The 26414-nt window shown below is 35.9% G+C and overlaps 1 protein-coding gene across 4 annotated transcripts in view; it reads right to left on the minus strand.

Moving 5' to 3' along the window:
- Positions 1-26414, minus strand: part of ATRNL1 (attractin like 1) — a 1209934-nt gene that overhangs the window by 984995 nt on the left and 198525 nt on the right. For all 4 annotated transcript variants that reach the window (XM_027852049.1, XM_027852052.1, XM_027852050.1 and 1 more), the window contains one exon: positions 11098-11182. In XM_027852049.1, the coding sequence (XP_027707850.1) occupies positions 11098-11182 (85 nt within the window). The remainder of the gene's footprint in view (positions 1-11097; positions 11183-26414) is intronic.

The raw sequence follows: 26414 nt of genomic DNA on the forward strand, positions 1-26414 counted from the left end.
AGCTTCCTTCATCCTCTCTTTATCTTCTCCTCCTAGCCCAATTCACTTTGACTTACTGATCTTTGTAGGTGGTAGAATCTTCAAATCTCCTAGAGGAGAGGGTTGATTTCCTTTTTTGTACTTATACTGCAAGCACTTAACATAATTCCTTTCAAACAGTAGGCACTTAATGAATATTTAGTAAATTGAACTTCCGTAGGTAATCAGTACCCTAATTTCCCTCATCACAATCTTGAAGGGCTATTCTACCACATTCCTAGAAATATCTGAAGAATCTTACAAAGTATAAAGTGGAACATCAAGGAAACCTGCATCACTGGATCATCCAGTATGGAAATGGAAGTAAGGCATAAGAATCCTGGAAAGGTAAGAAGGGGCCAGATTATAAAGGACTTTAAAAATCAAAGAGAATTTTATATTTCACTTGAGGTAATACAAAGACATTGGAGTTTTTTTTTTTTAAATATGGAGGCACCATGGTCAGTCCTATGGAATAGGAAGGCTACTTTGATAGCTATGTGGAGAATGAACTGGAGTGGGGAGAGATTTGAGGCAGGGATGTCCATCAGCAGGCTATTGAAATAGTCAAGGCATGAGGTGATTAGGGCCTGAACTAGGGTGATGGCAGTGTCAGAGAAGAGCTCGTATAGAAGAGCTGTTGCAAAGGCAGAATTCATAGCACTTGGCAACGGATTGAAAATGGGGAGGGGGATAAAAGAAAGTCAGAATTTGAAAATGGCTTCTAGCTTGTAAGCTTGGGTGACTGGAAGAATAGTGGTGCTTTTGACAGTAATAAAGGAAGTTAGAAAGAGGGGAGTGTTTAGAAAAAAGAGAGTGAGTTGTTCTGAACATGTTGAATTTCAAAAGTCTAATGAGAAGCTGGTAATGTAGGACTAGAGATTAGAGAGATCTTAGGACTAAATAAATAGATCTGATGATCATTTGCATAGACATAATTGAATTCATGGAAGTTGATGAGATCATCATGTATAAAAATACAGAAGGAGAAGGGAGAGGGCCCAGGAGAGAGACTTAGGGAAAACATTTAATTAGCAGGTGTAAACTAGATGACAATCTAGCAAAGACCACTAAGAAGTCATCAGACAGGAAGGAGGAGAACCAGGAAATAGTAGTGTAACCAGAACCCATAGGGAATAGATAATCAAGGAAAAGAGAGTAATCTAAAGTGTCAACGGCTACAGAAAGGAAAAAAATGAGGCATACGAAGATTTGGAAATTAAGAGATTATTGCTAAATTTGGGGGGAAAAGCAGTTTCACTTGAATGATGAGATCTGAATCCAGATTGCAGAATTAGAAGAACGGGAGGAGAGAAGTGGAAGCACCAAATGTCAATAACTTTCTCAAGGAGTTTAGGCATAAAAGGAAGAAAAAATAAAGAATGATTGCTATCAGGGATGGATGGATCAAGAGAAGGGGAGGATGGGAAGACATGAGTGTCTTTGTAGGCATCAAGGAAGAAGTCCAAAGAGAGGGAGAGATTAAAGATAAGTGAGTGAGTAGGGATATTAGTGAGCATAATCTGCTGGAGAAGACAGGATGGAACAGGATCATGTGTACATGTGGAGTTTTCCTTAGCAAAGTGAAGGGCCTTCTCTTCATGTGACAGAGAAATAAAGGAGAAGGTAGTGGGAGAAAATATCTGAATGATATGAGATGGGAGAAGAAGGAGCTCTTGGTGAATAATCCAATTACTCAGGAAAGTAGGAGGCACTCTCAGCTGACAGAGTGAAAGTATGGAGAGATCTGAGGAGAGATGAAAAAATTGCAGCAGAAGTTTTGGTGAGTGAGATAATGAATTCATTAGAGAGGAATAAAAGAATTACCTTGCTATAGTGAGGGCCCAGTTACGATTATGTGACATAAATTCATAGTGGACCTATTTGACACAGTTTTGTGATTTATTCCAACTTCATTTGGGAGCAGGTGAATAGAAGCATAGGCTGCAGATGGTAGGAGTAATCCAAGGTTGGGGCTTGGCAAGGTACAATCAATGATAAGATATGGGGCAAGGGACTCAGATGTATTACAGTGTAGAGTTGGTTCATTAAGGAATTAAGACAAGGAAGGGAAAATACTGCAGCCAGTGCAAGGGTGATAGCCTAGGATTTAAGGTCATAGTGAAGATGAAGAACTGGGTTAGGGGAATGATAAAATGAGAAAAGATTATGATCAGATAAAGAAATATCAGAGTTCATTAAGAAGGAAGTATAACACTTGTGGGTGATGATAAGATATGTATGACTAACTCTGTGTGTAGTTGAAGTGGGATGGAGGAAAAGGTCATGGGACATGTATAAACTTGAGGAATTGGGAAGTCCAGGTGTTTGATATTATATTGGTATGTATGTTGAAGTCCAGTAATATAAGGGCAGGAGTTGGAGGGGGAAAAAAGACTGTGAGCCAGACACTGAATTCTCTGAGGAAAAAAAGGAAAATGTCCTGGAGATTAATAGATTATAGCCACCAGAATCTGGATTGGGTGACAAATATGTTTTTGAATGAATCTAAGGAGAAGAGGTTTTTGAAGGAGAAGAGTAGAAGGGGACAACCTGGGAGTGTTAATGGAGGGCAAGAAATATTCCACCTCTCCCATTAAGACCAATAATTTAGGAGCATGAGTGAAAGTGCAACTGGTATTGGAAAGAGTGTCCGGGGAAGCTATCATCAGAAGGGAGCCAGGTTTCAGAGAGTGCAATAAGAAAGAAGGATTGAGAAAGGAAAAAGCTTAAGATGAAAGCAAATTTATTACCTATAGTGCAGGCATCCATTCCAGGGAACACATTCTAGAGAGTTTAAGGAATTTCTTCATCTTCTAGAATATCAGAAATTTTATTAAAAATGGAAGATGGACTTCAAATATAAAAATGAAGAAAAATGATGTGAAGAAACATAAGAATCCTGATTTCTGTCAGGAGAATGTGATATGGGCAAGAAAGGAAATAAAGGGACCATGTTAGTAGACTAAAGAAGAGAGGGGCTAAAACCTCTGAAAAGAAAACAATTACTTGTCCTGCAAGGAATAATTCTGTAGACACACAATCATTTCATAAGTGAGTAATCATCTCATAAGGCTTTGAGTAGTGGCATTAGGTAACTCCTTTCTGAGAGATATTGAAGCAGCTATCCATCAATCTGATAACAAATTGTGGAACAGTCTGCTTTCTTCCTGAAGCATATACTCAAGATGTGATATATAATCTACCAAGATAAAGTAAACTAGTTAACTACTAGTAGTAGAAGATATCACTCCTGATGATTCATGAGGCCACAAATTATACTTAAGAAATTATACTTCATAAGGAATCCAGAAAGCATTACTAAGTAACATAGAGTTTTAAGAAAGATTAAGACTTTGGAGATTAGAGGACCTGCTTTCAAATCCTTTCTCAGCTACCTATGTGACCCATAACAAGTCACTAGTTTTTTAGGAATTATTTCTTTGTCTGTAAAATTAAAGGCTTACATGAAAGTATTCTAGTTCCCTTTCAATCTATGGTCATATGATCTTAGGAGCTCTGGTAATGTTTACATGACTCCTATTAAACAAAAACAAGGATATCAGGAGATAAAAGTTGAATCAGAAAGTGAACATCTAGTTATGCAGTTTAGTACCTAAGAATGAATCTTGATTTCTGGACCAATATTTAAAAAACAAAGCAGGGAGAAGGGTTTTGATTGGAGAATTCTCTGATCTTTTTGAAGAGTTTATTAGGAGGTAAACTTTTGTGTAAAACCTTTATTGTGTAAAACCATACCTCACCCTCTGCTAGAGTGTGAAAGATGCCCATAGGAGAAAAGACAACTCCTAATTATGTCTGATTGAGTAGGATTGTCCTAGTATGAATTAATTACATCCACAACTCAGTGGGGTTCTTCACCTGAGGTATGTAAATGCATTTTTGTTCTAATATTTTAATAACAGTATTTCAATATACTTGGTTTCCTTTATGATAATATATTTTTGACTTTATGCATTTAAATACATTAATCTGAGAAGGGATAGGCTTCAGCAGACTGGCAAAGGGATCCATAACACAAAAAAGGTTAAGAATGTCCATCCTAAGGGATGGGCTGTTACTTTCTCTATTGGCCGATAGAGATTAATTTTAGGGACAGTAGGGGTGGGGAAGAGGTCTTTTATATTCCTGATGTCCTTCACAGTAGAAGTTCTCCCTCCCCTGTCCCCAAGCCCAGCAACTACTAATGGTTCCTTAGGTTAAATCAAAAAGGAGCTATATGTGCTCAGCCATGTGGCCACAGGAGTTCATAAACATATTAATGAACTCCTGTTTCCCAATTTTAAGAGGAAAGATTTTCTAGACAGCATGCTATCTTCTAGCCAGAGAAGGGATATTTATTGTACAATGCTAGCCTTGGGAGTTGCCTCATGAGTAACCCCTAAAATGAAGATTTTATCTACCTGAGAAAGAAGGAGAGTTTCTGGGCACCAAGTTTCTGTAAAGAGATGATTGTTCACATGGGCCCTTGCTGTTGGAGTATAATAAAAAACTAAAGTCACTCCATAGGGGAGCAAATGACATAGACTAGTGCCCATCATTACTGTGAGTGAGGACAGTGTAGGACAGTATAGGAAGGAAATTGCTTATCCAGCAGCCTCAAAATATGTTTGTTTTGAGAAGGAGTCCAAACTGTAGGGCAGCACTATGAATTCAACAGAATTCCAAGGGGCCAACCTGCTAGCAACCTCAGATTTGGTTCCTTTCCACAGGGTAGTGTTAAATAGAAAGAACTTTAGAGCTCTGATAGAAAAGTGGGCATCATTAGAAAGGAAGGAGAACTGTATTGATTATTTAGGGGCTACTTCAAGTGCTTGATATGTCTTCTGTTTATTGGCATCTGATTGTGGGCTTTATGAGTCCTCTGTGGCTTCTTTGGTGAGGAAAAAAATAACTGCTGTCTTTAACTTAATACATATTAACTTAAATATTTGCATGGGAGCTGGGAGACTCCCTTACACATACTTAGGGAAAGCTAAACAAAAGCTATGAATAAGCTATATTTAAAGACTTTCCACAGTAAACTTTTGCTAGGGACAGAAAAAGTTAAAGAGAGAATCCTGTGGTGAGACAATCTTCAAGACTGGATCCTATCTATATGAACCCAGAACTTATAAAACTTGGAACCACAGTTAATATTTGGGGGACTCTTTTGGGATCATCTGACATTTTTTAGTGAATGATGGTTTGACTGAACAATAAACCCTGGCCAGGAATAAAGTACTATAACAAGGACTTGTATGAAAGTGTTTGCATTATCCCTTGAAATCTAACTGGAAAGGAAGAGGGAAGGAAAAAACTGCCTTTGTAGATACACAATCCTAGATACCAGAGCATTAACTCCCCTCTGACCACATTGTATTCACCCAGTGTTGGTCTGCAGCACTGGCTATATCTTCTCCAACCACCACCACCACCTCTCCTCATATTGGCCCTGGAGGGGGAGTCAGAATACACCTTGTTCTTAATCATCATTTCCAGACCCTCCCTTTTCTTCATTCACTCAATAACTTTTCTTCTTTTGAAGTTTACTCAATTAAAATTTTGTACCCAATCAAAATTATGGCAGCTGTAATATACCAACCTCCAGGTCATTCTTTTTCCTTTCTCAGGGAGTTTGGAACGTCCCCCCCAAATCCTCCAGCTCCTGGATTTTAATATCTTTGTAAGTGCTTTCTCAAACTTTCTAACCTCCCATTTCCTCAATCTCAAGTCTCATGATCTACTTATTAACTCCACCTCAGTCACACAAAAGTACAGTTAAACATTACATCTTATCACTATATTATATACAAATGTCACACACCCCTAATTAGAAATTCTGACATTCCTCTATGTGACCATAATTTATTACTATCCCTCTCCCTATGCTTCATCACTCCTATAAATGATCTTCACCATCATCAAGATCTCCATTCCCTTCACCCCCCACTATCACCCAGGTCACTAACCTTTCTCTAACTTCACTTTCCTTCCTAAACCCAACTGTTAGCCACTTCAACTCTTCTCTCCTGTTATTGAATCTCTTGCTCATTACTGTTTGTCAAACCTCAGGCCTAGATTATACCTTAAATCCCCACCCTCTGATCCCTTCCATGATTTCCTGAATAAAGCTAAAGGAAGTCCCACAATCATGCTGTCTGGGTTATCCAACCCAATTGTGCCGCTACTCCCACAATAGAGTCCTTTTATTCTTGCCTAATTGTTACCTATAGTACTATTTCAAAATTTCTCTTCCCTCCTCAAGCCTTACAAAGCCCCTTGTCCCCTCATTTTCAACTGAAAAGCTTCTTACTTCCCTGAAAAACTGAAATAATTAAACTTGAGCTACTAATTCTCATATTCTCTTAATCTCAAAACCCTTTATATTATTTCCCACTATCTCCACCTTTTTTCCCCTAATCTCTGACAAAGAGGTCGTCCTTCTCCTTGTCAAGGCCAATCCTTCTATGTAAGCACTTGATCCCATCCTCTTCCATCTCCTCCAACAGACTGTATCCTCATTCATTCTCCCTCTTTCACTAATCATCTATCTCTCCCTATAGGGTTTCTTCCTTAATGCTAAAGTCTTATATCTCTATTCAAACTTCCCATGACTCCCCAATAACTGCCCCTCACCCTCTTGAGAATTCTGCTTCATATTTTACAGAACTATAATTTATAATAATATAATTCCAATAAATGCAATCACTTCAGGGGGTTCATTTATACTAATTGGAACCTGTGTAGTTACCACTTTAGTTCAAGCCCTTATCATCCTTTGACTAGATTACTGTACTGTCTTCTTAATTGCTCTATCTCAAGTCTCTTGCCACTCCATTCCATCCTACATCTAACTACCAAATAATTTTCCTTAAGCACAGATCTACCATATGTCCCCCCCACACATACCAAATGATCAATTCTGATAGCTTCTTATTGCCTCTAAGATAAACTATGAACTCCTCTGTTTAGCTTTTAAAGTACTATGCCACCTATCTTTCTAGCCTCACTGGCCATTACTTTCCCTCTTATATACTTCAATCCAGTCAAACTGATCTTTCCTCTGTTCCTCATACATGATACTCTAGCTCCCATTTCTGTGTCTTTGTACTGATCATCCCATACTCCTCTCCCCCTTACTTCATTGAGTCCCTCTCTTCCATTAAAAGGCAGTTGAGGCACCATCTTCCTTATGAAGCTTTTCCTAATCCTTTCAAGTGCTAATATGTTTCCTCTTAAACTACTTTATATTTAAATACTTTTTACATAATTGTATTAATTCATTTTTTATTTATGCTGCATTTTTATATGAACTTATCTCCTTCATTAATATGGAAGCTCATTGCATATGGGATTGTTTCATTCTTTGTACTTGTATGCTAAACACTAGCACATAATAAATATGTTCATTGTTTCATTCTTGTCCTGGAATCTCTTCTGTTCTCTCTCTACACTTTCTTAATGATTGATTGATTAATGGTTTTTTCAAATATGGTGGGCAGGGTATATTATTGGATGTCAACAAGTTATAGTCATGTGAAAAAATCCAGCACCTGAGTAGTAAAGAGATTCAAGAGCATTTGGATAAAGAGTCACAGTCAAATATAGAAGTAATATTGTTATTGGTGTTTACTACAGTCCTAATTTACATGGACTGAAAGAGAAATTGATGAAGATTTTAGGGAAAAGATCACAAGCCTGGAACACAGTCATGATTAAGAATGAGGGTCTTCAATTTTTCAGGCATTTGGAAACTTTCTGCCAAAAGAATAAAAGGTAAGAGTTTTTTGAGTTGCCTTAATAATTCAATACTTAAAAATGTGGGTGGGAGCTGCTATTTGGATGTGATTCTGTTCAACAAAGAGAACTGGAATGAAAATGATGTGGAACTTGAGGAGGACATTTTATCTTAGACTTTGCGACTAAAGAAAAGAAAGTCAATCTGACATACACCCTAGATTTTAGGAGAGTTGGTTTCATAAGGTTAAATAAAGGATAGATTTTATTTCATGATGTAAGATTCCACAGAAGTCTATACAGGAAAAATTGGAAGCCCTCGATAATGAAATTCTGAAGACACAAGGAAAAATAATTGAAGTGTGGAATGAAAACAATAATTATCACATGTGCTAATGTTCAGAATGAACTAAAGTTGACAAAAAATCTAAAGTATTTAAGAAGGGTTTGCTTTGTTTTCTATTTGTGGGTGTTTTTGCTTGTAGTTCTATTGGAGACAAAAGATGACAAAAGAAGAAAGAGGACTGCTGCTCAGGTGGATGAGATGACCAATAATAGAGAGAAACAAGAGCTGCTAAGTTCTTATATTGCTTGTTTCCTCTGCCAAAGAGAATGAACTTTGAATTGGAAAGGAAAGAACAAAAATGATTAATAGGGGGTTCATACCCAAGATAAGTAGAGAGATATTAAGAGGCCTCAAGCTACCCTTGATAAATTCAAATTGCCAGGCAATACAAGATAGGGTACTGAAAGAATTGGAAAATATGATTAGTGAGCCATTAAATGGTCCTTGTGGAAAATGGCAGAGGTGCAACAAAATTTATGCAGAAAACAGGAGAATAGAGTCTGCAAAACATGGCATCTCCAAATCACTGAATTTGACTTTAATACTGGTACAATTTTAGAACATAATATTAAAGGAATGGCTATTAGACAACTATAAAATGATGCAATGATCCCAAAGATCCAGCATGGCTCTATCAAGAACAGGTCATAACAGTCTAACCTAATTTTTTAAATCACTAAGCTGGTGGATCTGAAGAATACTATAAGGTATATGATTTTTAGAAAAAAAATTACAAAGTATCTCAAGCCACTTTTTTTGGAAAAAGTAGAGGTGTGGGCTAAAAAGTAGTGCAGGGAAATTTGAAACTGATAGAATGAGTAGGAAAAAGGAGGCAACATTAATGGTTTGATATCAAAATGGGTGCTAGTGGGGATCCCCAGAAATCTGTCCTTGGGAATCTACTATTTAACATTTTGTTTCAGTGACTTGGATAAAGTCACAGAAAGCACATGTATTAAATTTGCAAATGGCACAAAGGTAAGAGGACAGGGAGCATGTCAAATGACATAATAAGCATCCTCAAAGATTTCAATAGCCTAGAAGATTGAACCAAATCTATTAAGTTGGAATTTAATAGGAATAAATATAAAACACAATTATGTCACTTGGGTTCAAAAAATTAAATTTACAAGTATAAGACACAGGAGATGTGGCTAATTCACAATTTGTTTGAAAAAAAGATCTAGAGTGGGTGTGGAGGTGTGGGAGTGAGTGGGTGTGATGACAGATTGATAGCTAGAAGGGACTTGGGAGGTAATCCAGTCCAACTCCCCTTATTTTATGGAAGAAGAAATGAGGTACCAAGAGTTAAGTAATTGGCCAGGGCCACAGGGATAGTAAGTGGCAGAGGCAGGATTGGAATACATTTCCCCTGCCTTCAATTTTGGGACTATTTTTTCAGTGCAGTGGGCTCCCAGCTGCTGGTGCCTAGTATGTTGTGATGCACATTGTAAACACATAATAGATGTTGACAGCCATGGGTTGAATTATAAGACAGTAATGAAGTAAAGTTCTCCTCTTTTCTTAGGGATATTTTCTAGTCCCACACAGAGGCTTTCTCTATAAAGTGTGCTTTGATTTTCTCAGATGAAACATTCCCTAATTTTCCTAGAACACCTTGTCCTGGCCTTTTTTCTGTCCTCACACTTATCTCTATACATGTTCTATTTCCTCCTGTCCTCATTAGACTGTAGATGCATTGAATTAATACTATGTATCTTTCATCTTTGTACATTATAAGCAATTACATGTTTGTTGAATTGTTAAATACAATTTTATGCACCTAAACAAGTAAACAAGTTACTGACTACATTAGACAACAGACATGCTCAATTCAAAGTAATAAGAATTTTAAACAATGAATAATAGAATGTTAGACCTTGTGGGCTCATTGTTGTTTCAGTCGTATCTGACTCTTCATGATGCCATTTGAGATTTTCTTGGCAAAGATACTGGACTAGTTTGCCATTTCCTTCTCAGGGTCATTTTACAGATGAGGAAACTGAAGTAAACAAGGTTAAATGACTTGCCCAGGGTCATAAACTTAGTAAATGAGGCTAAATTTGGACTTGGTTTTCCTGACTCCAGGACTAGTGCTCCTTCCACTGTACCACCTAGCTGACCCTCAGGGCTCTTACAGGTCTTCTAATCTATTTTACAAATGAAGAAACTCAACAACAACATGACTCATGGAATTGAGTTGCCCATGATGACCTAACTAGTCAGCAATAGGGCTAGGACTAGAACACAAGTCTCATGATGCCATATACTCTATAAATCAGGTTGTTAAGTAAGACTGTGTTTCTTAAAATCCATCTTTGAGAGAAGTCACTCCAGATCTCTTTCCTGGGAGGAGAATATGCATCGGGATTGATCTTAGCTATAATTCTGAAGTAGGTAAAATCCACATATAACATCTTCTACTTATTTCCTTTTCAGTTCCCACTTCTTACAATAGAAGGCATCCCCCACTCTGTACTGAGAAGTCTATGGCTATGCAATTTCCCAGTGGGATCTATATGTCTAACACATGAACTCCAACCATACTTGGATTCATAGGATTTGGATATTTCTGCATAGCAGCTGTTGTCACAGTTTCCTATGGGTGGTTGAAAATGTGTTCTGATGTCCAAATCTTCCTGGTGCCAGTGACCAGCACAATGTCCAGGTGGCGCTAAGGGACACTAGGGGAAAAGAGGTAATACCACCCCTCTTCCACTTGCCAGCAACTTCAATTCCTATTTCTTAATGGCCTTGTCCAACTCTCCCTAACATGCTTAAACCAAAAGAATTGAGAATGAGAGTAAGAATTTATGCAGATTTATATACAGAGAATAAAATTAAAATGCTCCATTATACACTACTTTAGAATGCTTATGTTTACATTGATGGTTAGATACATAAAAGTCACCGATATTGAACTTGAAAGGCATTACACTAAACGTGTGCAGGTAATCATTTATATTTCAAAAAGTTATCATATACACATTTACCCATTAACAACGACTGCTGAGTGCCCGAATCTGTTGACATCTCTATGAAGATTGGGTTTAGGTAAAATTTTCCATTCATCACAAGCTAAAATAAAAAACAAACAAACACGTTTTCCTAAATAAATAATAAAATTATACTACAAAGTGCTTAATGACAAAATTAAATAAAATTTAATGTTATATGAATTTTAAAAAGATGAAATAATGAGTTGTAAAGTGACTAATTTATCTCAACTACCTAATATCAATTACTATTTTTCCTATGAACTAATTTTCTACAATTAAAATACAAAAAAGTGAATAAAGGAATAGGATAAAAGTAAATCTACTTCACAAATGATACATTTATAAGGGAATTCAACTTTTATAAAATTTTATACCTACAAACATATCAGGAAAACTAATAAAAATGAAAAGATAGGGAATTTTTAACCAAAAACATAAAAATTCAAATAATTTACAGGAAATTTCTTTCAGAAGAGCTGTATCAGATGAAAGTAGTAAATCCTCTTCATAACACACACACACACACACACACACACACATACATACACAATTTTTTTTCATAGATAGACAGACAGTAGCTCTTCACATTTTGTGGGATGAAAAAAAGCTGATTTCAATTCCAGAGAATTTAGAAACAAAAGAAAGTAATAAATCATTTGTTAAGTACATAAATGATATGGCAAGTCAAATAAGTCTGAGAAATGTCTGTTATCTACTATATGCTCAAAATTGTAACAAACACTTGGGGGTTTACTTGGGGTTAGTGATTTTAAAAAAATCAGCAATTATTGTGATATTCTCAATAGAGTGTCATGTTTCATCTATTTAGATATTTAGAAGTATCTGTGAGCAGACCCTAGCATTTAATGTCAATACAGGCTACATTTTAGGACAGGTGTCACTTTCAGAGAGTATATTATCATATAACTAGCAAAAGGAACAATTAACCCAAAATGTGCTTAGGAAACTGAGATTTTAGTGAATTACCTATTTTCTTTTTTTTCTTCTTTCTTTCTTTCTTTTTTTTTTTTTGCTTAGGCAGTTGGGGTTAAGTGACTTGCTCAGGGTCACACACCTACTAGGTGTCAAGTGTTTGGTCTGAGGCCGGATTTGAACTCAGGTCCTCTTGACTTCAGGGCCGGTGCTCTATCCACTGCGCCACCTAGCTGCCCTGAATTACCTATTTTCTTACTTAAATAACTCTAGACATAATAGTAGTAAAAATAATAATTAATCCCTAATTCATTACACCACAAAGACCAAGAATTTCACCAAAATTCAAAGTTAGACATAGAGAAAAACTTATAGAGTTATTCATTAGAAAGAGCCCTAGGAGTTCATGAGTTTACTAACATGCAAAGTGTTTAAGCCAAGATTAGATATATAACAAATTGTGCGGGCTATTGAAGAAGGGATTCCTGTTCAGATATGACTTGACCTAGATGATCTCAGAAGTCCCTTGCAAATCTGTGATTCTATTATTCTAGGATTATAAATTTTATATTATGGGAAAATTAAAAATTTAAATCTCATCTTTTTGTCTGCATATTCAATTATAATTATTTCTTCATTGCTATAACAATGCTAAATAACAGTAACTCAAATTTGCATAGCGTTTTTCAATTTCTCACAAAAATTCTGTAAGGTAGGTAGTACACATTTTTTTTTGCTGGTAGTACACATATTATTGCCCCATTTTAGAGTTGGTAAAACAGAACCAAAGTAGTTGAGGCTTATCTACATATTTGGTAAGAGTCAAAGCTGAAGATTAAAAGATTTTTTTGTGACTAGACTATTGTATACTCCACTCTACAGAACTGGCTGTATATTATCTTTTCACTGTAACTTTAGAACATATTTTTTCCATAATATCTATTAAGTTTTGGAAAAAAACTATAGAAAACACAAGTGGTGTGGAGTTATTTTTCCTAGACGTGAGAAGGTTAAAGGGTTACTTGTTAACCTTTAATATGAAAGAATAGATTATTCACATTAATAAGGGATAAAAGGAAATAAGTATAAACAATAGCATGAGGACCTAAGATGAGAAATAGAAAAGAATCAGCTCTTCTCAACAACTTTAAGGGCTATGAGAAAATGTGGGAATAAAGTGAAAAATATTGATAAGACACAGGAAAGAACTTCCTGTAATAGTCCAAGTTAGCCAAGAAAGATCTTGGCTACAGATTTCTTTTTTAAAATGAGTGAATTTGACTTCTCTTAAAAATAGTGATCTAGGGGGCAGCTAGGTGGCACATTGGATAGAGCACAGACCCTGTAGTCAGGAGGACCTGAGTTCAAATCCTGCCTCAGACACATGATACTCACTAGCTGTGTGACCCTGGGCAAGTCACTTTACCCCAATTACCTCGCAAAAAAATAAAAAAAACCTTAGTGATCTAGCCCGATAATATCGATGATTCTGATTATCATAAGCAATATATTCTTTTTGATATGTAAGAGAAAAATAACACTAATATTAACAAAAGAGCTAATGTCCCAATGCAATAGGAAAATTACAATACCATTATGAAATTTAAATTTATATGAGCTCATTTAGGAGAACAAGTATGTAACACAATTTGACTAATATAAAACATTCAATTTAACCTATGAGGAAAATTTATCACCATCCCTATCTCTCAAAAAATCTCTTTCAACTACACTGAAAGATTTTTAAAAGTGCTCCAATCATTTTGAAAAACAGTTTGGAACTGTGCCCAAAAAATTATAAAACTGTGCATACCCTTTGATCCAGCAATACTGCTACTGGGCCTATTCTCCAAAGAAATAAAAAAAAGGGAAAAAAACAAAAATATTTACAAAACTATTTATGTCATCTCTTTTGAGGTAGCAAAGAATTGGAAATTGAGAGGATGACCATCAGCTAAATAAATCATATCATTATGATGGAATACTATTGTGCTGTAAAAAATGATTAAGAGGATGGTTTTAGAAAAACCCGGGAAGACTTAAATGAATTAATGCAAAGTGAAGAGAGCTAAACTAGGAGAACCTTGTATACGGTAACAGCAATATTTTAATAATAAACAGTAAAAGACCTAACTCCTTGATTAATACAATGATCCATGATAATTTCAGAGGATTCACAATGAAAAATGCTACCCACTAATGAACTATGAATACAAATAGACGTTTTCCTTTATTTATTTTTGTTGTTGTTGTTTTTGTTGTTTTTTAACACCACGGCTAATATGGAAATATGTTTGCATGGCTTCATATGTATAATGGATATTATATTCTTGCCTTCTCACTTGGGGGGAGGCAGAGGGAAGAAGAGAATTTAAAGATGAAAATAAATTTTTAAAAAATTTTAGAAGAAAGATTATGAAGAAATTTTTAAAGATTTAAATATTATACATATTTTTCTCTGACAATTATTGCCCAAAGGACTATAAACCTGTATATACCCTTTGATCCAGTAATACTACTACTATGTCTGTATTGCAATAATATCTAAAAAGAAAAGAAAAGGAAAAGAATCTATTTGTACAAAAAGAGTTATAGTTGCTCTTTTTGTGGTGGCTCAGAACTGGAAATTAAGGGGACACCCAGAAATTGGGGAATAGTTGAACAAGTTATGGTATATGATTTTAATGGAATATTATATTTCTATAAGAAATGACAAGCAGGATGATTTCAGAAAAACCTGGAAAGACTTACATGAATTGATACAAAGTGAAGTGAGCACATACAGAACATAGTACACAGTAACAGCAATATTATAATAGAATGAACAATTGTGAATGACTTCGCTATTCTCAGCAATACAATGATCCAAGATAATTCCAAAGGACTCAAGATGAAAAATGCTATCTGCCTCAAGAAAAAGAACCCATGTCATCTGAATATAGACCAAAGCATACTATTTTCTCATTCTTTCTTCCTTTTTTCCTTCTTTCTTCCTCCTTTTCTTTCTTTGAATTTTCTTACACAAAATGACTAATATGGAAATGTGATTACACTAGTATAACCTATATCAGATTGCTTACTGTCTCAGGGAAGGAGGAGGGGAAGGAAGGATGGATAGAATTTGGAATTAAAACTTTTTTTTTAAATGCTAAAAATCATTCTTGCATGTCATTGGGGGAAATAGTATTTTTTAAAAGTTGACAATTATTTTCACACATAAAATTATTTAGAAAAAAGGCAAGTGCATCCCACAAAAAGAAGAAATCCCACAAAAGTGTTATTAAAAGGTGGTTTTAAGATAAGTAACATTTGCAGGCCAGAGACACAATAATTCCACACTCATTGATGTTATTTGTCAAAGTGGCAAGTCTTTTCAATAGAATGAAGAATAGAAAGTATAGGAATAAAGAGGGAAAGCATTCTAAATACATTTTCCTCTTTATCCCTTCTGTAACTACTGAAGAGTGGTATACAAGATAACATTTTTTGGGAGATTTAAATTATTGATCAGGGCACTCTGTAAAATAAAGATTCATTCTTGTAAGATATGGGGATTACCAAATGATGAAAATATTAAAGGCTAAATTAAATATATTTTGTTTCTCTTATAGTCTGCTTCCTTTCTCACACTGTAGAAAGTGTGAATTATTAATTAGGTTGATTTTAATGCTATAATTACATTTCTTGCAGAGAAGAAAATATATTTCTTTAACACTTATGTCATTCATAAATTTTTAAGACTAATCAAATTATAACAAATTATACTAGTTTACTAACATCTTGAGAATTAAGAAAGAAAATAATAATTTATACAAATTGAAAAGCTACATAGAAAATATTATTCTACCAAAAGCCAAGATGAAAACAGTTGGCACTACCTGGTGGCAAAGTATTATATAATAACCAATAATAAAAAACTGAAAGATTAGAGACAAATCATATTCCATACAGCCTTAAGTATTTAAATGACAAACTGAACAAGAGGATTTCTATCAAGCAGAATATGTGTTAAATTGCTCTGTCAAGATTAACTTAGAATTTTGATACTGTCTTATATTTTGGAACATACAATAGTAGCAGTAAAATGGCAATGGTTGGAAAAAATGTATGCATGTTGGCTATGTGAAAGTACACAACAGAAGGACCCTTTGTATTTTAAAAACTTGCTTGATGTAAGAAGTCAAAATTAAATATCAGGCTTATAGGACATTAATTTTTTTAATGAATTAAAATATTGTTGTTGTTGTTCAGTAATTTCAGTTACGTCCAACTCTTTACAACCCATTTTGAAATTTTCTTGGCAAAGATGCTGGAGTGACAGATTTGAGGTCAGAAATAATCTTGACAGGCTAGAACACTGGGCTGAAACTAAAAAAGATGAAATCTAACAAGGACAGAAATGTCTGTGTGTGTATAGTCCTGTTGTTTAGTCATGTCTGATGCTTCATAACTTTATTTAGGGTTTTCTTGGCAAAAATACTGCCATTTCCTTCTCCGGCTCATTTTATAGATGAAGAAACTGAGGCAAATAGGGTTATGTGACTTGTCCAGGGTCACTCAGCTAGTGTCTGAGGTCGGATTTGAACTCAAGTCTTCCCAACTCCATTCCCAGCACTCTATCTACTGCTCCACCTAGCTGCCCCAATTAAAATATAAATGGGACTAAAAAAACAAACTACATCTATATAATGAGGAAATAGGTGAATAAAAAGAAATTATTATAGAAGAATTATTCACCAATGATCTATATGCTTTGCTAAAACAAAGACAATTTGCTGGATATTTCCCTCCAATATCTAGGTGTTCCACTTTGAGCAGACAAGAGCTACACATGAATTTTTCACTTTTCATCATGTAGATCATATGCAAAATGTTGCAAACACAGACTTTTCCAGCTTGGTAGGGCTTGTAGAGTGGTGTTGTGGTTAGTTCCTATTATAATTTGTCAGTGATCCCACACCCCCCTGAAATTTCTTTATATTTGCTGCTTATATAATTTGTAACTTATCTATATACCTGTTGCCCTGTGCATCCCAGGAGAATGAAAGGTTCTTGAGAACAGGAATTGTTTTCACTTGTTTTTGTTCCTGTCACTTGACAGGTACTTAGCAAATGCTTACTGAATTGAATTAAACTGAATTTCACCTCTCAGAGCTCATTTCCTTATCTTTGAAAGAAAGGCCCAAATGTTGTCTAAGTATCCTTCCAGATCAGAAGTTCTATATCTATTCTAAGACTATCAGTTGATAGGTGACATAATAGAAAGAAGGCATCTATAAGAATTTTTCAAGATGTGTCATATAAAATTTAAAAATTGTCAGGCCACAAGTAATGAAGGGAAAATATGCACTTGATTATAAATAAAACTCATTTGAGTGTCCAGAAACTTTGTTATTGCTAGGATACTGTATATTAAGCAAATTAAACTACATTAAAATTTAGCATCAGAATAATAAAAATTTTTGAGTTACTCCATATAGGAACAATTTCGTTGTAGCTAATAAAATAAAATTATTCCTCTCAACAAAACTTAGACTTTTTTGAAACAGCATGAAATAAATTTTAACTCCAAGTATAGCATCTACAACAGAGCCTACAAATCCCTCAACAAATCCCCAAATAATATTAACAACAAAACAGAAACATCTCTGTAAGAGTGGGCTTGAGAACTAACTGAAGCCATTACTACGTTAGACTATCATAAATTTGTTTTTCTAATACTGCAGGGATAAACAGCTAATTGCTATTACAGGCTGTGCCAGAATTTCATTTATGACTTAAGTGTTCAAGAACACATAAAATTTAATCCATTGCAGCTGCTGCTTTGCATTCCCTTTGGGATATCATACTGATAACACATTTGTAATTGTAGTTTTTTGTTCAGTTATAGATGTTGTATTTTATTGGCCTTTTTTCAGATTTGTAAATACATATGTTATCTCAATATATGTATTTATCTATCTATATATATATGATATACATATATATAAACTTGGAGCTTACCCAAGTACATAATAATTTATTGACAATGAAATACATTTTAAAAGAAATACCATCTATCCCCTGCCAAAAAAAATGTCCCAAATCAAATCATAATAGGAACTAAGGTCAGCCTAAAGGAGGTGAGGAAAATACATTAGATAATAATTGCCTTATTTAAATATGGCATGGAATAGGGCAATTAATTTTATTTTTTATATTAATAATCTCCACTAAAGTCCAATTTCAATGTCTTAACATGGTGTCGAGGTGATCCCAGGTTCTTATAGGCAATATCAATAAACTATAAGCCTTACAAGTCCTACCAAGCTGGAAAAGCTTCAGATCTCTGACCCCACAATGAATAATGTCTGTGTCTTACACATCAAAATCAGCTTAGCCAAATTGAGAGACGCTCATCACCAGACGGCTAGTGACTGGATAATCAAATTTTGTTTTCACCCATAACAGTTCAACAAGACCATTTACTAAGACCTAGAGAGTCTGCGATATACAAAGGCAATGGGAGTAAACATATCAAATAAATCACATTTCTTTAAAGAATTAAAATCATAATAATATGAGCAAAAATTTTGCTGAATACATAGTAAGGATTTATTAAATCTAATTAAACTAGAAGTTCGGACCTTTTTAAAGTTTTAACTGGATATTATTGCAACTAAAGCTTGTAGGGGCAGACCCTCCCTCAAATGCTCCTTTTATCTGCCAAGGATACCACCATCCTTCAGCAATCCAGCTTCCCAAACTCAGAGTCATCATAGATTCTTCCCTCTCCTTCATCCCTGCTCCCTTTTTTATCAACTTCCAAGGCCTACAGGATCTACCACTATAGCATCTCATATTTCCATTCCTCTTTCTCCATTCACATGGCCACTATCTTACTTCAGTCCTTAATCACTTCTTTCCTGTACTATAATAATAGTCTTCCAACTGGATTCTCTGTTTTCTGTCTCTCTCCCTTCCAATACATACCCTACACAGCTACTAAAACAATCATAGGCACAATCAATAAGCATTTATTAATCACTCACTAATTAAATATATGTAGTAAACGGAAATGAGGAAATCTAAGATTACAAACCTAGGTGGCAAACCATAGTGAACCATAGCAAACATAGTCATCCACAAGGATGACTGTGACCTCAATACATATAAATAAGTTTGGGAGACAAGTGGGTTTTGTGGGAAAGATAATGAGTATAGTTTTGGACATGTTGAATTCAAGATGCCTATAGGATATCATTTTAAATGTACAACATGTACTTGGAGATGTGTGACTGGTGATCAGAAGTGAAACTAGGCCTAGGTAGAGATTTGGAATCATCTGCATAATTAAACCTATAAGAGCTAACGACAAAAACAAATGACAACAGTAGAAGATAGGAATGAGCCCAGAAGAGAAATGTGGGAAAAAGCCCAAATTAGGTGGTGTGATATGGATGATGAATGAGCAATGAAAACTGAGAAAGATCAGACACAGTCATAAAAAGGACCAAAAATGGCGGGGCTGTGAAAGCCTAAAGAGAAAAGAGTGCCTAGAAAGATGAGGCAGGGAAGCAGTGGAGGAGGACGAGGACTAAGAAAAGGCCATCTGATCTGCCAACAAGGAGAAAATCAGAAATTTTGGAGAAAGCAGCTCCAGTTGAGTCATGGGGCTAAAAGCCAGCGTACAAAAGGATAAAAAATGAATTAGATGAGAGGAAGTGGAGGTAATGAGTATAGAATTAGCTTTTTCTTGGAGTTTGGTTGTAAATGAGTGGAGATACGCAGTAAGGATAGTAGTTTAATAAGATAGTAGGATCTTTTTCAGAATGAAGGTAGTTTGGGGATGTGTGTAAACAGTATGGAACACATCCAGAAACACAAAGAGATTAAATATTAGGGAAACAGGGGTGATTGGAGGGACCATCAGTTGGAAATGATGAGAGGGGAGGGGATCAAGGGTACATGAAAAGGGACTGGCCCAGGCAATGAATAGTGTAAAGAATGTAAATGGGGCAAATCTAATGGACGTTGATATTATTTTCTTTGGAACACATGTCATGTATTTCCATCACTATCCTTTAGATTAATCTTTGCATTGAACCAGATATTCTGTAATATGTTTATTGCAATATCCTATTTTCACTGTCATCTTAACTGCTTTCTTATGGAAACATTATATTTTGATTTTTCAGTAAATATTTCAGTTTAGAATTTTCTCAATACTAAAGTATTTCCATGCTAAAGCAACCAGAAATACATTTTCATCTATGTTTTTTAATGAAAGCAAGTTTTTTCTTTCACTTTATACAGCTCTTTGTGAAACATTCCTTTTGCTTATAATTGTCAAATGTACAAATCCTTAGATGAAAACTTAATGGCCTGGAGAGGAAGTAAGGGTAAGAGTCTTAGTAGTTACAGAACTGCCATAGAAATGTTTCTTTTTGATTCATGATGGAAAATGCTATCCATATCCAGAGAAAGAACTATGGAGTCTGAATGCAGATGGAAGCATGCTATTTTCACTTTTTTTGTTTTTGTTTTTTGTGGCTTTTCCCTTTTGTTCTGTTACTTCTTTAACAACATGATTAATATGGAAATATATTTACTTGACTACACATATATAACTTAGATTGCTGTCTTGGGGAGAGGGGATAGGAAGAAGGAAGGGAGAAAAAATTTGAAACTCAAAATTTTATAAAAAATGAATATTGAAAACTATCTTTACACGTAATTGGAAAAAATAAAATACTATTTACTAAAAAAGATTTCTTTTTTGTTTGTTTTTATGACCTTTTGCTCCATACTATGCAAGAAATCTTCTTTTTTGACTCAAATTCTTCCATTCACCTTACAGCAATCAACTAAGGCCATTCTCTAATATAACAGCAGCGCAAATGGAAATGCTTGTCTGGTAAGAGCAATATTTCCTAAGGCTCTGCCTATGTATGCTGAATTAGTTTCTCCTAAAGCCCTGCCATGTAGGCTGGGATAGTTTTTACCTAAAAGGAAGAGAAATTATCCCCAAGATTTAATTGGTCTAGGAGAAAAAGGAACAAGCCATCTAGGTTGCTTAGTTGTCAATGGTATAAAAAGGTCAACCTATAAGGTGTCCACGCCCTTCATACTCGATGGATGCTCTACTGCCTGTGTAGCAACATACCCTTTTAACTAGATGCACTTTTGTATGGAGACAAGGGGGCCTGTGTCTTACCTGAAACAGCACCGTAATCTTGCTTAATATTTTTTTCATGCTACATCTAAATAAACTTCCTGTGGTTAGTGAGATGGTCTCTGAGTGTCTCATTCCATTCTAATCCCAAACCTAAACCACAGAATCAGTTGAGTTAGGCCTGGCCTTCAAGAGCTTGGGGGAAAAAAAGATGTCTGTGAATTATATAACCAAGAATAGAAGCTCATAGTTAAAATGAGAATACCTATTTCAACAAATATTCAGCCAATATATAGGCTGGGAAAATTTGGAGCCTGACGCTTTTGTCCAGAATGAACTTAGAGAGAATTGTGATTGAACTTCTATTTATTAAAGCAATGAAAATTGTATAACCAACTCTTTCAACAATCAAATATTTCAAAGACACCTCTAGAGACAAAAGAGATCAGGATGATGATATGGTTATCAACAAAACATGGCTCAATTGGATTTAAGAATGTAAAAACTATTTTTAACTTCCATGCAGTATAAAAACAAGTGGTAGGCCAGATTTGGCCCTTGGGTTGTATTCTGCTGACCACTTTTTCATCGTGTCACAGGATTGCGTGCTGTAGTTGCACTATCCAAAGCCTATGTGATAAGAGCAGCCTGCTAGTTTCCTTTTGCCACATTTGTAGAAATTTTCCTCCACTATCTTCTGCCCCAAAATACTTTAGCCATATATGAAGAAATATAATCACAATTATTTTTGTGTAGTTACAAATTCCAAATGAACACCAAGTAGTAAAAAGTAAAATACCCCAAATGAGAAGTTAACTAAGTTTGTATCTAGGAGATACAAAAATCCACTGAGGAAAACAACCCCTTAAAAAGTACAATTGTCCAAATGAAAAAGAAAGTACAAAAGCTAATTGAAGAAAGCAACATCTTAAAAGTTAGAATTGGGGCTCAGATTCCTTAAGAGTCTGGCCCATTTGTCAATACAAGTGTCACAAATGCACAGATTCTTAAAATCTTGCCCACCTCAGTCGGTGTTTTAATAAACCTTGTCTCTGACTGAAAGAAGGCTTGAGTCGAATTCATTCGAGGCTGGACCCACGTCATTTGTCCTTGAATTTTGGGGTTCCCAACACTCTTAGACCTCAACATTTTGATTCCTTGAGACCAGGAATCTACCTAATCTAAAGCTCTTCTCCAGCAAAGATTGGAAGGTATGTAAGCCTCTCCATCTCTCTCTATCCCTTTCTCCCCTTGCAGTCGGGGTCACTCTCCAAGCACCTAGGAAAGCTTGGAGATATTTTCCAGGCCTGACACTCTCAGGTTGCAGATTAATTCAGACAGTTACAAGGCTGTCTCACACTCAGCCTGACACTCTCAGGCTCTCAATCCAGCAGTTCAGTTTGAGGCCATGAACCTGGGCACACCTTCCACAGCATAGAGGACAAGGATGGATGCCCTATTCAGAAGCATATGCCCAATTCACCCAATTCTCTCGGTGCTAGGGAATTGGAAAAACTGCAAGTGCTTTTTCAGTTCCCTGAGGCTTACTTACTCCCTTCCCTCTACACCCACAGAGGGACTCCCTGTGCCCACACTCATATCTGCAGGATCCCCCCTTCTCTCCTCATGGCCACAGGATCCTCACAGCTGGACTCTCAGGACTTCTGAGATTTGCCACTAGGTTAGAATCAGAAAAAGCTCAGTCTTCAAGACGTTGAAAAAGAAAGCTTTGTGCTGGCCTTTATGATCTAGAGGCCCAAGATAAATTGTAAAAGTTCAAAGAAAAATTTGTAGTCTTGGCTCTGACCAAGCTAAGGACACAGTGAAAAGTCAGAACAGCTAAAAACATCTTAGCAGATTCTGAAGGTTTAGTGACTGATCATTAAGGAGTTTTGAAACACTTCCTTACAGCCCTGGTCACTCCCTTTCCCTAATCCTTTCACTTGAGTCAAGAGGGTATCTCAGTACAGCCATTGCAAACAGCCCCAGGTTTTTCTGTTAACCCCTCTCATCCCAGCTCAGACTAGGAGAAGAGAGTTTCACCCTTTCACATCCCCCCCCACCTTTGAATTCACCCTCCCCCACCTGATGAAAGGAAGGTGGGGGGAGGGGCAGCAGCTACAGTGTGAGCCCCACTGGTAATGGCCCTGGGCCTGTGGGGTCATAAAGCCCAGAAGTATCACCCAGGCACTATCACCTCGCAGGAGGTGAGAAGCCAGCCAGCCAGCCTCCAAACTTGGGTAAGCCCACTCTTTTAAAGTTGCAGTTTTATAATCATGAGATGCTGATTCTCTGTGTAAAGTGATTTGGAAATGCATTCAACAAAATTGAAGTCACCTGATTGGTAATGGGTTTGTTGCAAGTTTCAAACTGGTATACTTTTGCATCAGTTATGTAAAGCAACTTTTCATAATTTGGTTACAGCTAAAACAACTTGGCTATTACTCACAAAAATTGTAAAATTATTGGTTATTGTTTTAATGTGTAAACTTGCCAAAGAGCTTGTTTGGGTTATGGAGTTCCTAAACAAGGAACTTGGCTTTCTGAGAATTTGCCAGTATGTAGAAATGACCTTTAACGATTGGCTTTTACACCAGGACAAATTTTAATTTGAGATGTAAATCCAGGAAATTTTTTCCTAAGCTGTGATTAGTGAAACTTGCTGTTTGAGGTAAAAGCTCTCAGGACTATAACTGATTTTATTTTGAGTTGTCTAATGGATTATAATAATCCATCAACAATCAATAGTCAACAATCTGAGAGAAATGCTATGCTTCAGAGAGAATGTGATATAGCAATCTGAGAGAACTGTCATACTTCAGAGAGAATGTGATACAGGTGGGAGGTCTGCATTGGGAAAAGCTGAGAGGACAATTTAGCCTCAGTCTAAGATGGGATCCTCCTGGCTCAGTTTCCCCATTGTGTTCCTTTGAAAAGGAATGTTACCCACCTGGCTATTCCTGAGTTCGGCTATGAGGTGGAATTGATACTGCATAGTTGGAAAACTGTAAATTCAAACAGATCTAAGGATGTTTTATCCTGTCATACTTGGTTTAAATCTTGTCCCAGCTTAGCAGATTTCTACAATCAGAGCAAATGGTCAGTAAAAGATATAAGCACAATGCAAGTATGTAAGATCTTGCTGTTTTGACTTGAATGTGCAGTCATTCAATACTCCAAACAACTGAAATTAAATCAGAAATATCTTCAGTTTGATTTGGGGAAAAGAATTACAATGCAATCAATTTTCTTTGAGACAGGTAACCTATTTGACCTAATCATTACTTAAGTATCCTCACTCATCTTTTGCTATAATTGGAGTAAAAATCAGTCTCTGGCCAAGGGTGGAAAACTTTTACCTGCAAAAGCGTTACTTAAACTTTTGAGAAAGTAACAAGGTCAGATAGTCCTGCAGATCAAACGCACATGATTTTAATGGGGCTCTTGTACTTTTACTTCTCCCTTGACTTGCCTGTCAGATTTGTGTCTTCCAAACTACAGGCCATTCACCTACACTTGATAGCAAACAGTGGGTACCAGCCAATGCCCCTCCCCATCATCTCCTGCTCATACTATGTGATTAGACCTTCTTATCTGGTCTTACATCTCTCTGATGAAATCCTTCATGCTGCTTCCCATGCAATTTCTCATAGGTACTGTAGCCTACTCATGACCATAATGACCATCTATATTGCTCCTTGGATGATCTTCAACTTTAAATCTTTGGAGACTGATATTCTATGATTCATATCCATGCTGCATTAATGGAAGAAAATTCCTGTTCTAAAGATGGAGCTTTGTTTCAGAAGGAAGCACTAGGTAATGAAAAGTACTACAAAAGATCTGACAGGAAACCTTGTCTGCTTGCCTCCAACTGTTCAATTCTAAGCCTGATACACTGTCTTATCACAATGTCTATCCGAGTTAAAGGCACTGATGGACAAGCTTTATAGATTTTCATTCATATTTAGATCGTTCAGTCAATTGTGTCCTTCTAAAGATGTGGTTTACTGTAGAATATTGTTTGCAAAAATCTGTCTGTTCCTATTTCAAACCTCCATCAATGATGTCCTTAGTGTTTATGTAGATTATTCTTAACTTTTTTTATTTCTCCATCATGTCATAGGAAGCTCATCAGTGGGAAAACCTCATCACATTGCAAGATCCAATCAGCCTTAGTATTCATACCTCTACACTACTCTCTGCCCCTCTTATTTGAAAGTGGACATGAACTCCAAAATTCCCATTTAAGAAGGGGGCTTAGCCCAGACTTGTCATTTCCCACTTGGCTGCACTACTTTGGGACTTCTCTGACTTCTCCACCATGCCCCTCTCCCATTTTCATCTTGCTTTTGTGTTTTGTCTTTGCTTCTAAAATTGTAAGCTCCTTCAGGGCATGGACTGTCTTTCTCTTTTTGTATTTGTATTCCCTTGCTTAGCACAGTGTCTGGCACATCATAGGCACATAATAAATATCTACTCACTATTGACTATTGCTTCATTCCTTGTTGCCTACAAACATGTCTCCCCCACACTCATTTGATCATTCCTTCCCTTCAAATAATCATTCCATATCTCTCCCTTTTCACATTCAAACTTCTAGAAAAGTTACCTATCCTCATTAAATCCAATTACTTTTCTCTCACTTCCCAACCCTTTGACATATGCCTTCTGATGTCATCATTCAAGTGAAACTATTCTCCATAAATTTATGGTCTCTTAACCATCAAATTTAATTTGTCTCATTCTTTATCCTTTTTAACCTTTCTGTACTATTAACTACCTACTCTTCACATATACTCTCTAATATATGGGTTTTAATAATACTGCCCTCCTTTGGTTCTCTTCTTACCTGTACGGCCACTTATTCACATTCTCCTTTCCTAAATCATAATTTATGTCCCACTGTGTGTGTGCAGCTAAGGTTCTAACCTAGGTCTTCTTCTCTTCTGTCTATATATTGTTTTCTTCTTCTACAAATGACTTCTGATCTATATATCCAGTTGTAGTCTCTCTCCTAAGTTCCTATTCTGCATCACTAACTGCCTATTAAACATTTCCAAATGGATGATTCCATGACACCCCAAAATTAACATGTCCAAACTGGAATAATTATACTCCTCCCCAATCAACCCTCTTAAACTTCCCTTTTTTTCTGTTGAGGGATACCAACATTCTTCTAGTAATGCAGTTTTGCAACCTGTGTTTTATAAATCTTAATGTG

The sequence above is a fragment of the Vombatus ursinus genome, unplaced genomic scaffold (assembly GCF_900497805.2).
Source record: "Vombatus ursinus unplaced genomic scaffold, bare-nosed wombat genome assembly UNPS02009205.1, whole genome shotgun sequence".
NCBI classification, from domain to species: domain Eukaryota; kingdom Metazoa; phylum Chordata; class Mammalia; order Diprotodontia; family Vombatidae; genus Vombatus; species Vombatus ursinus.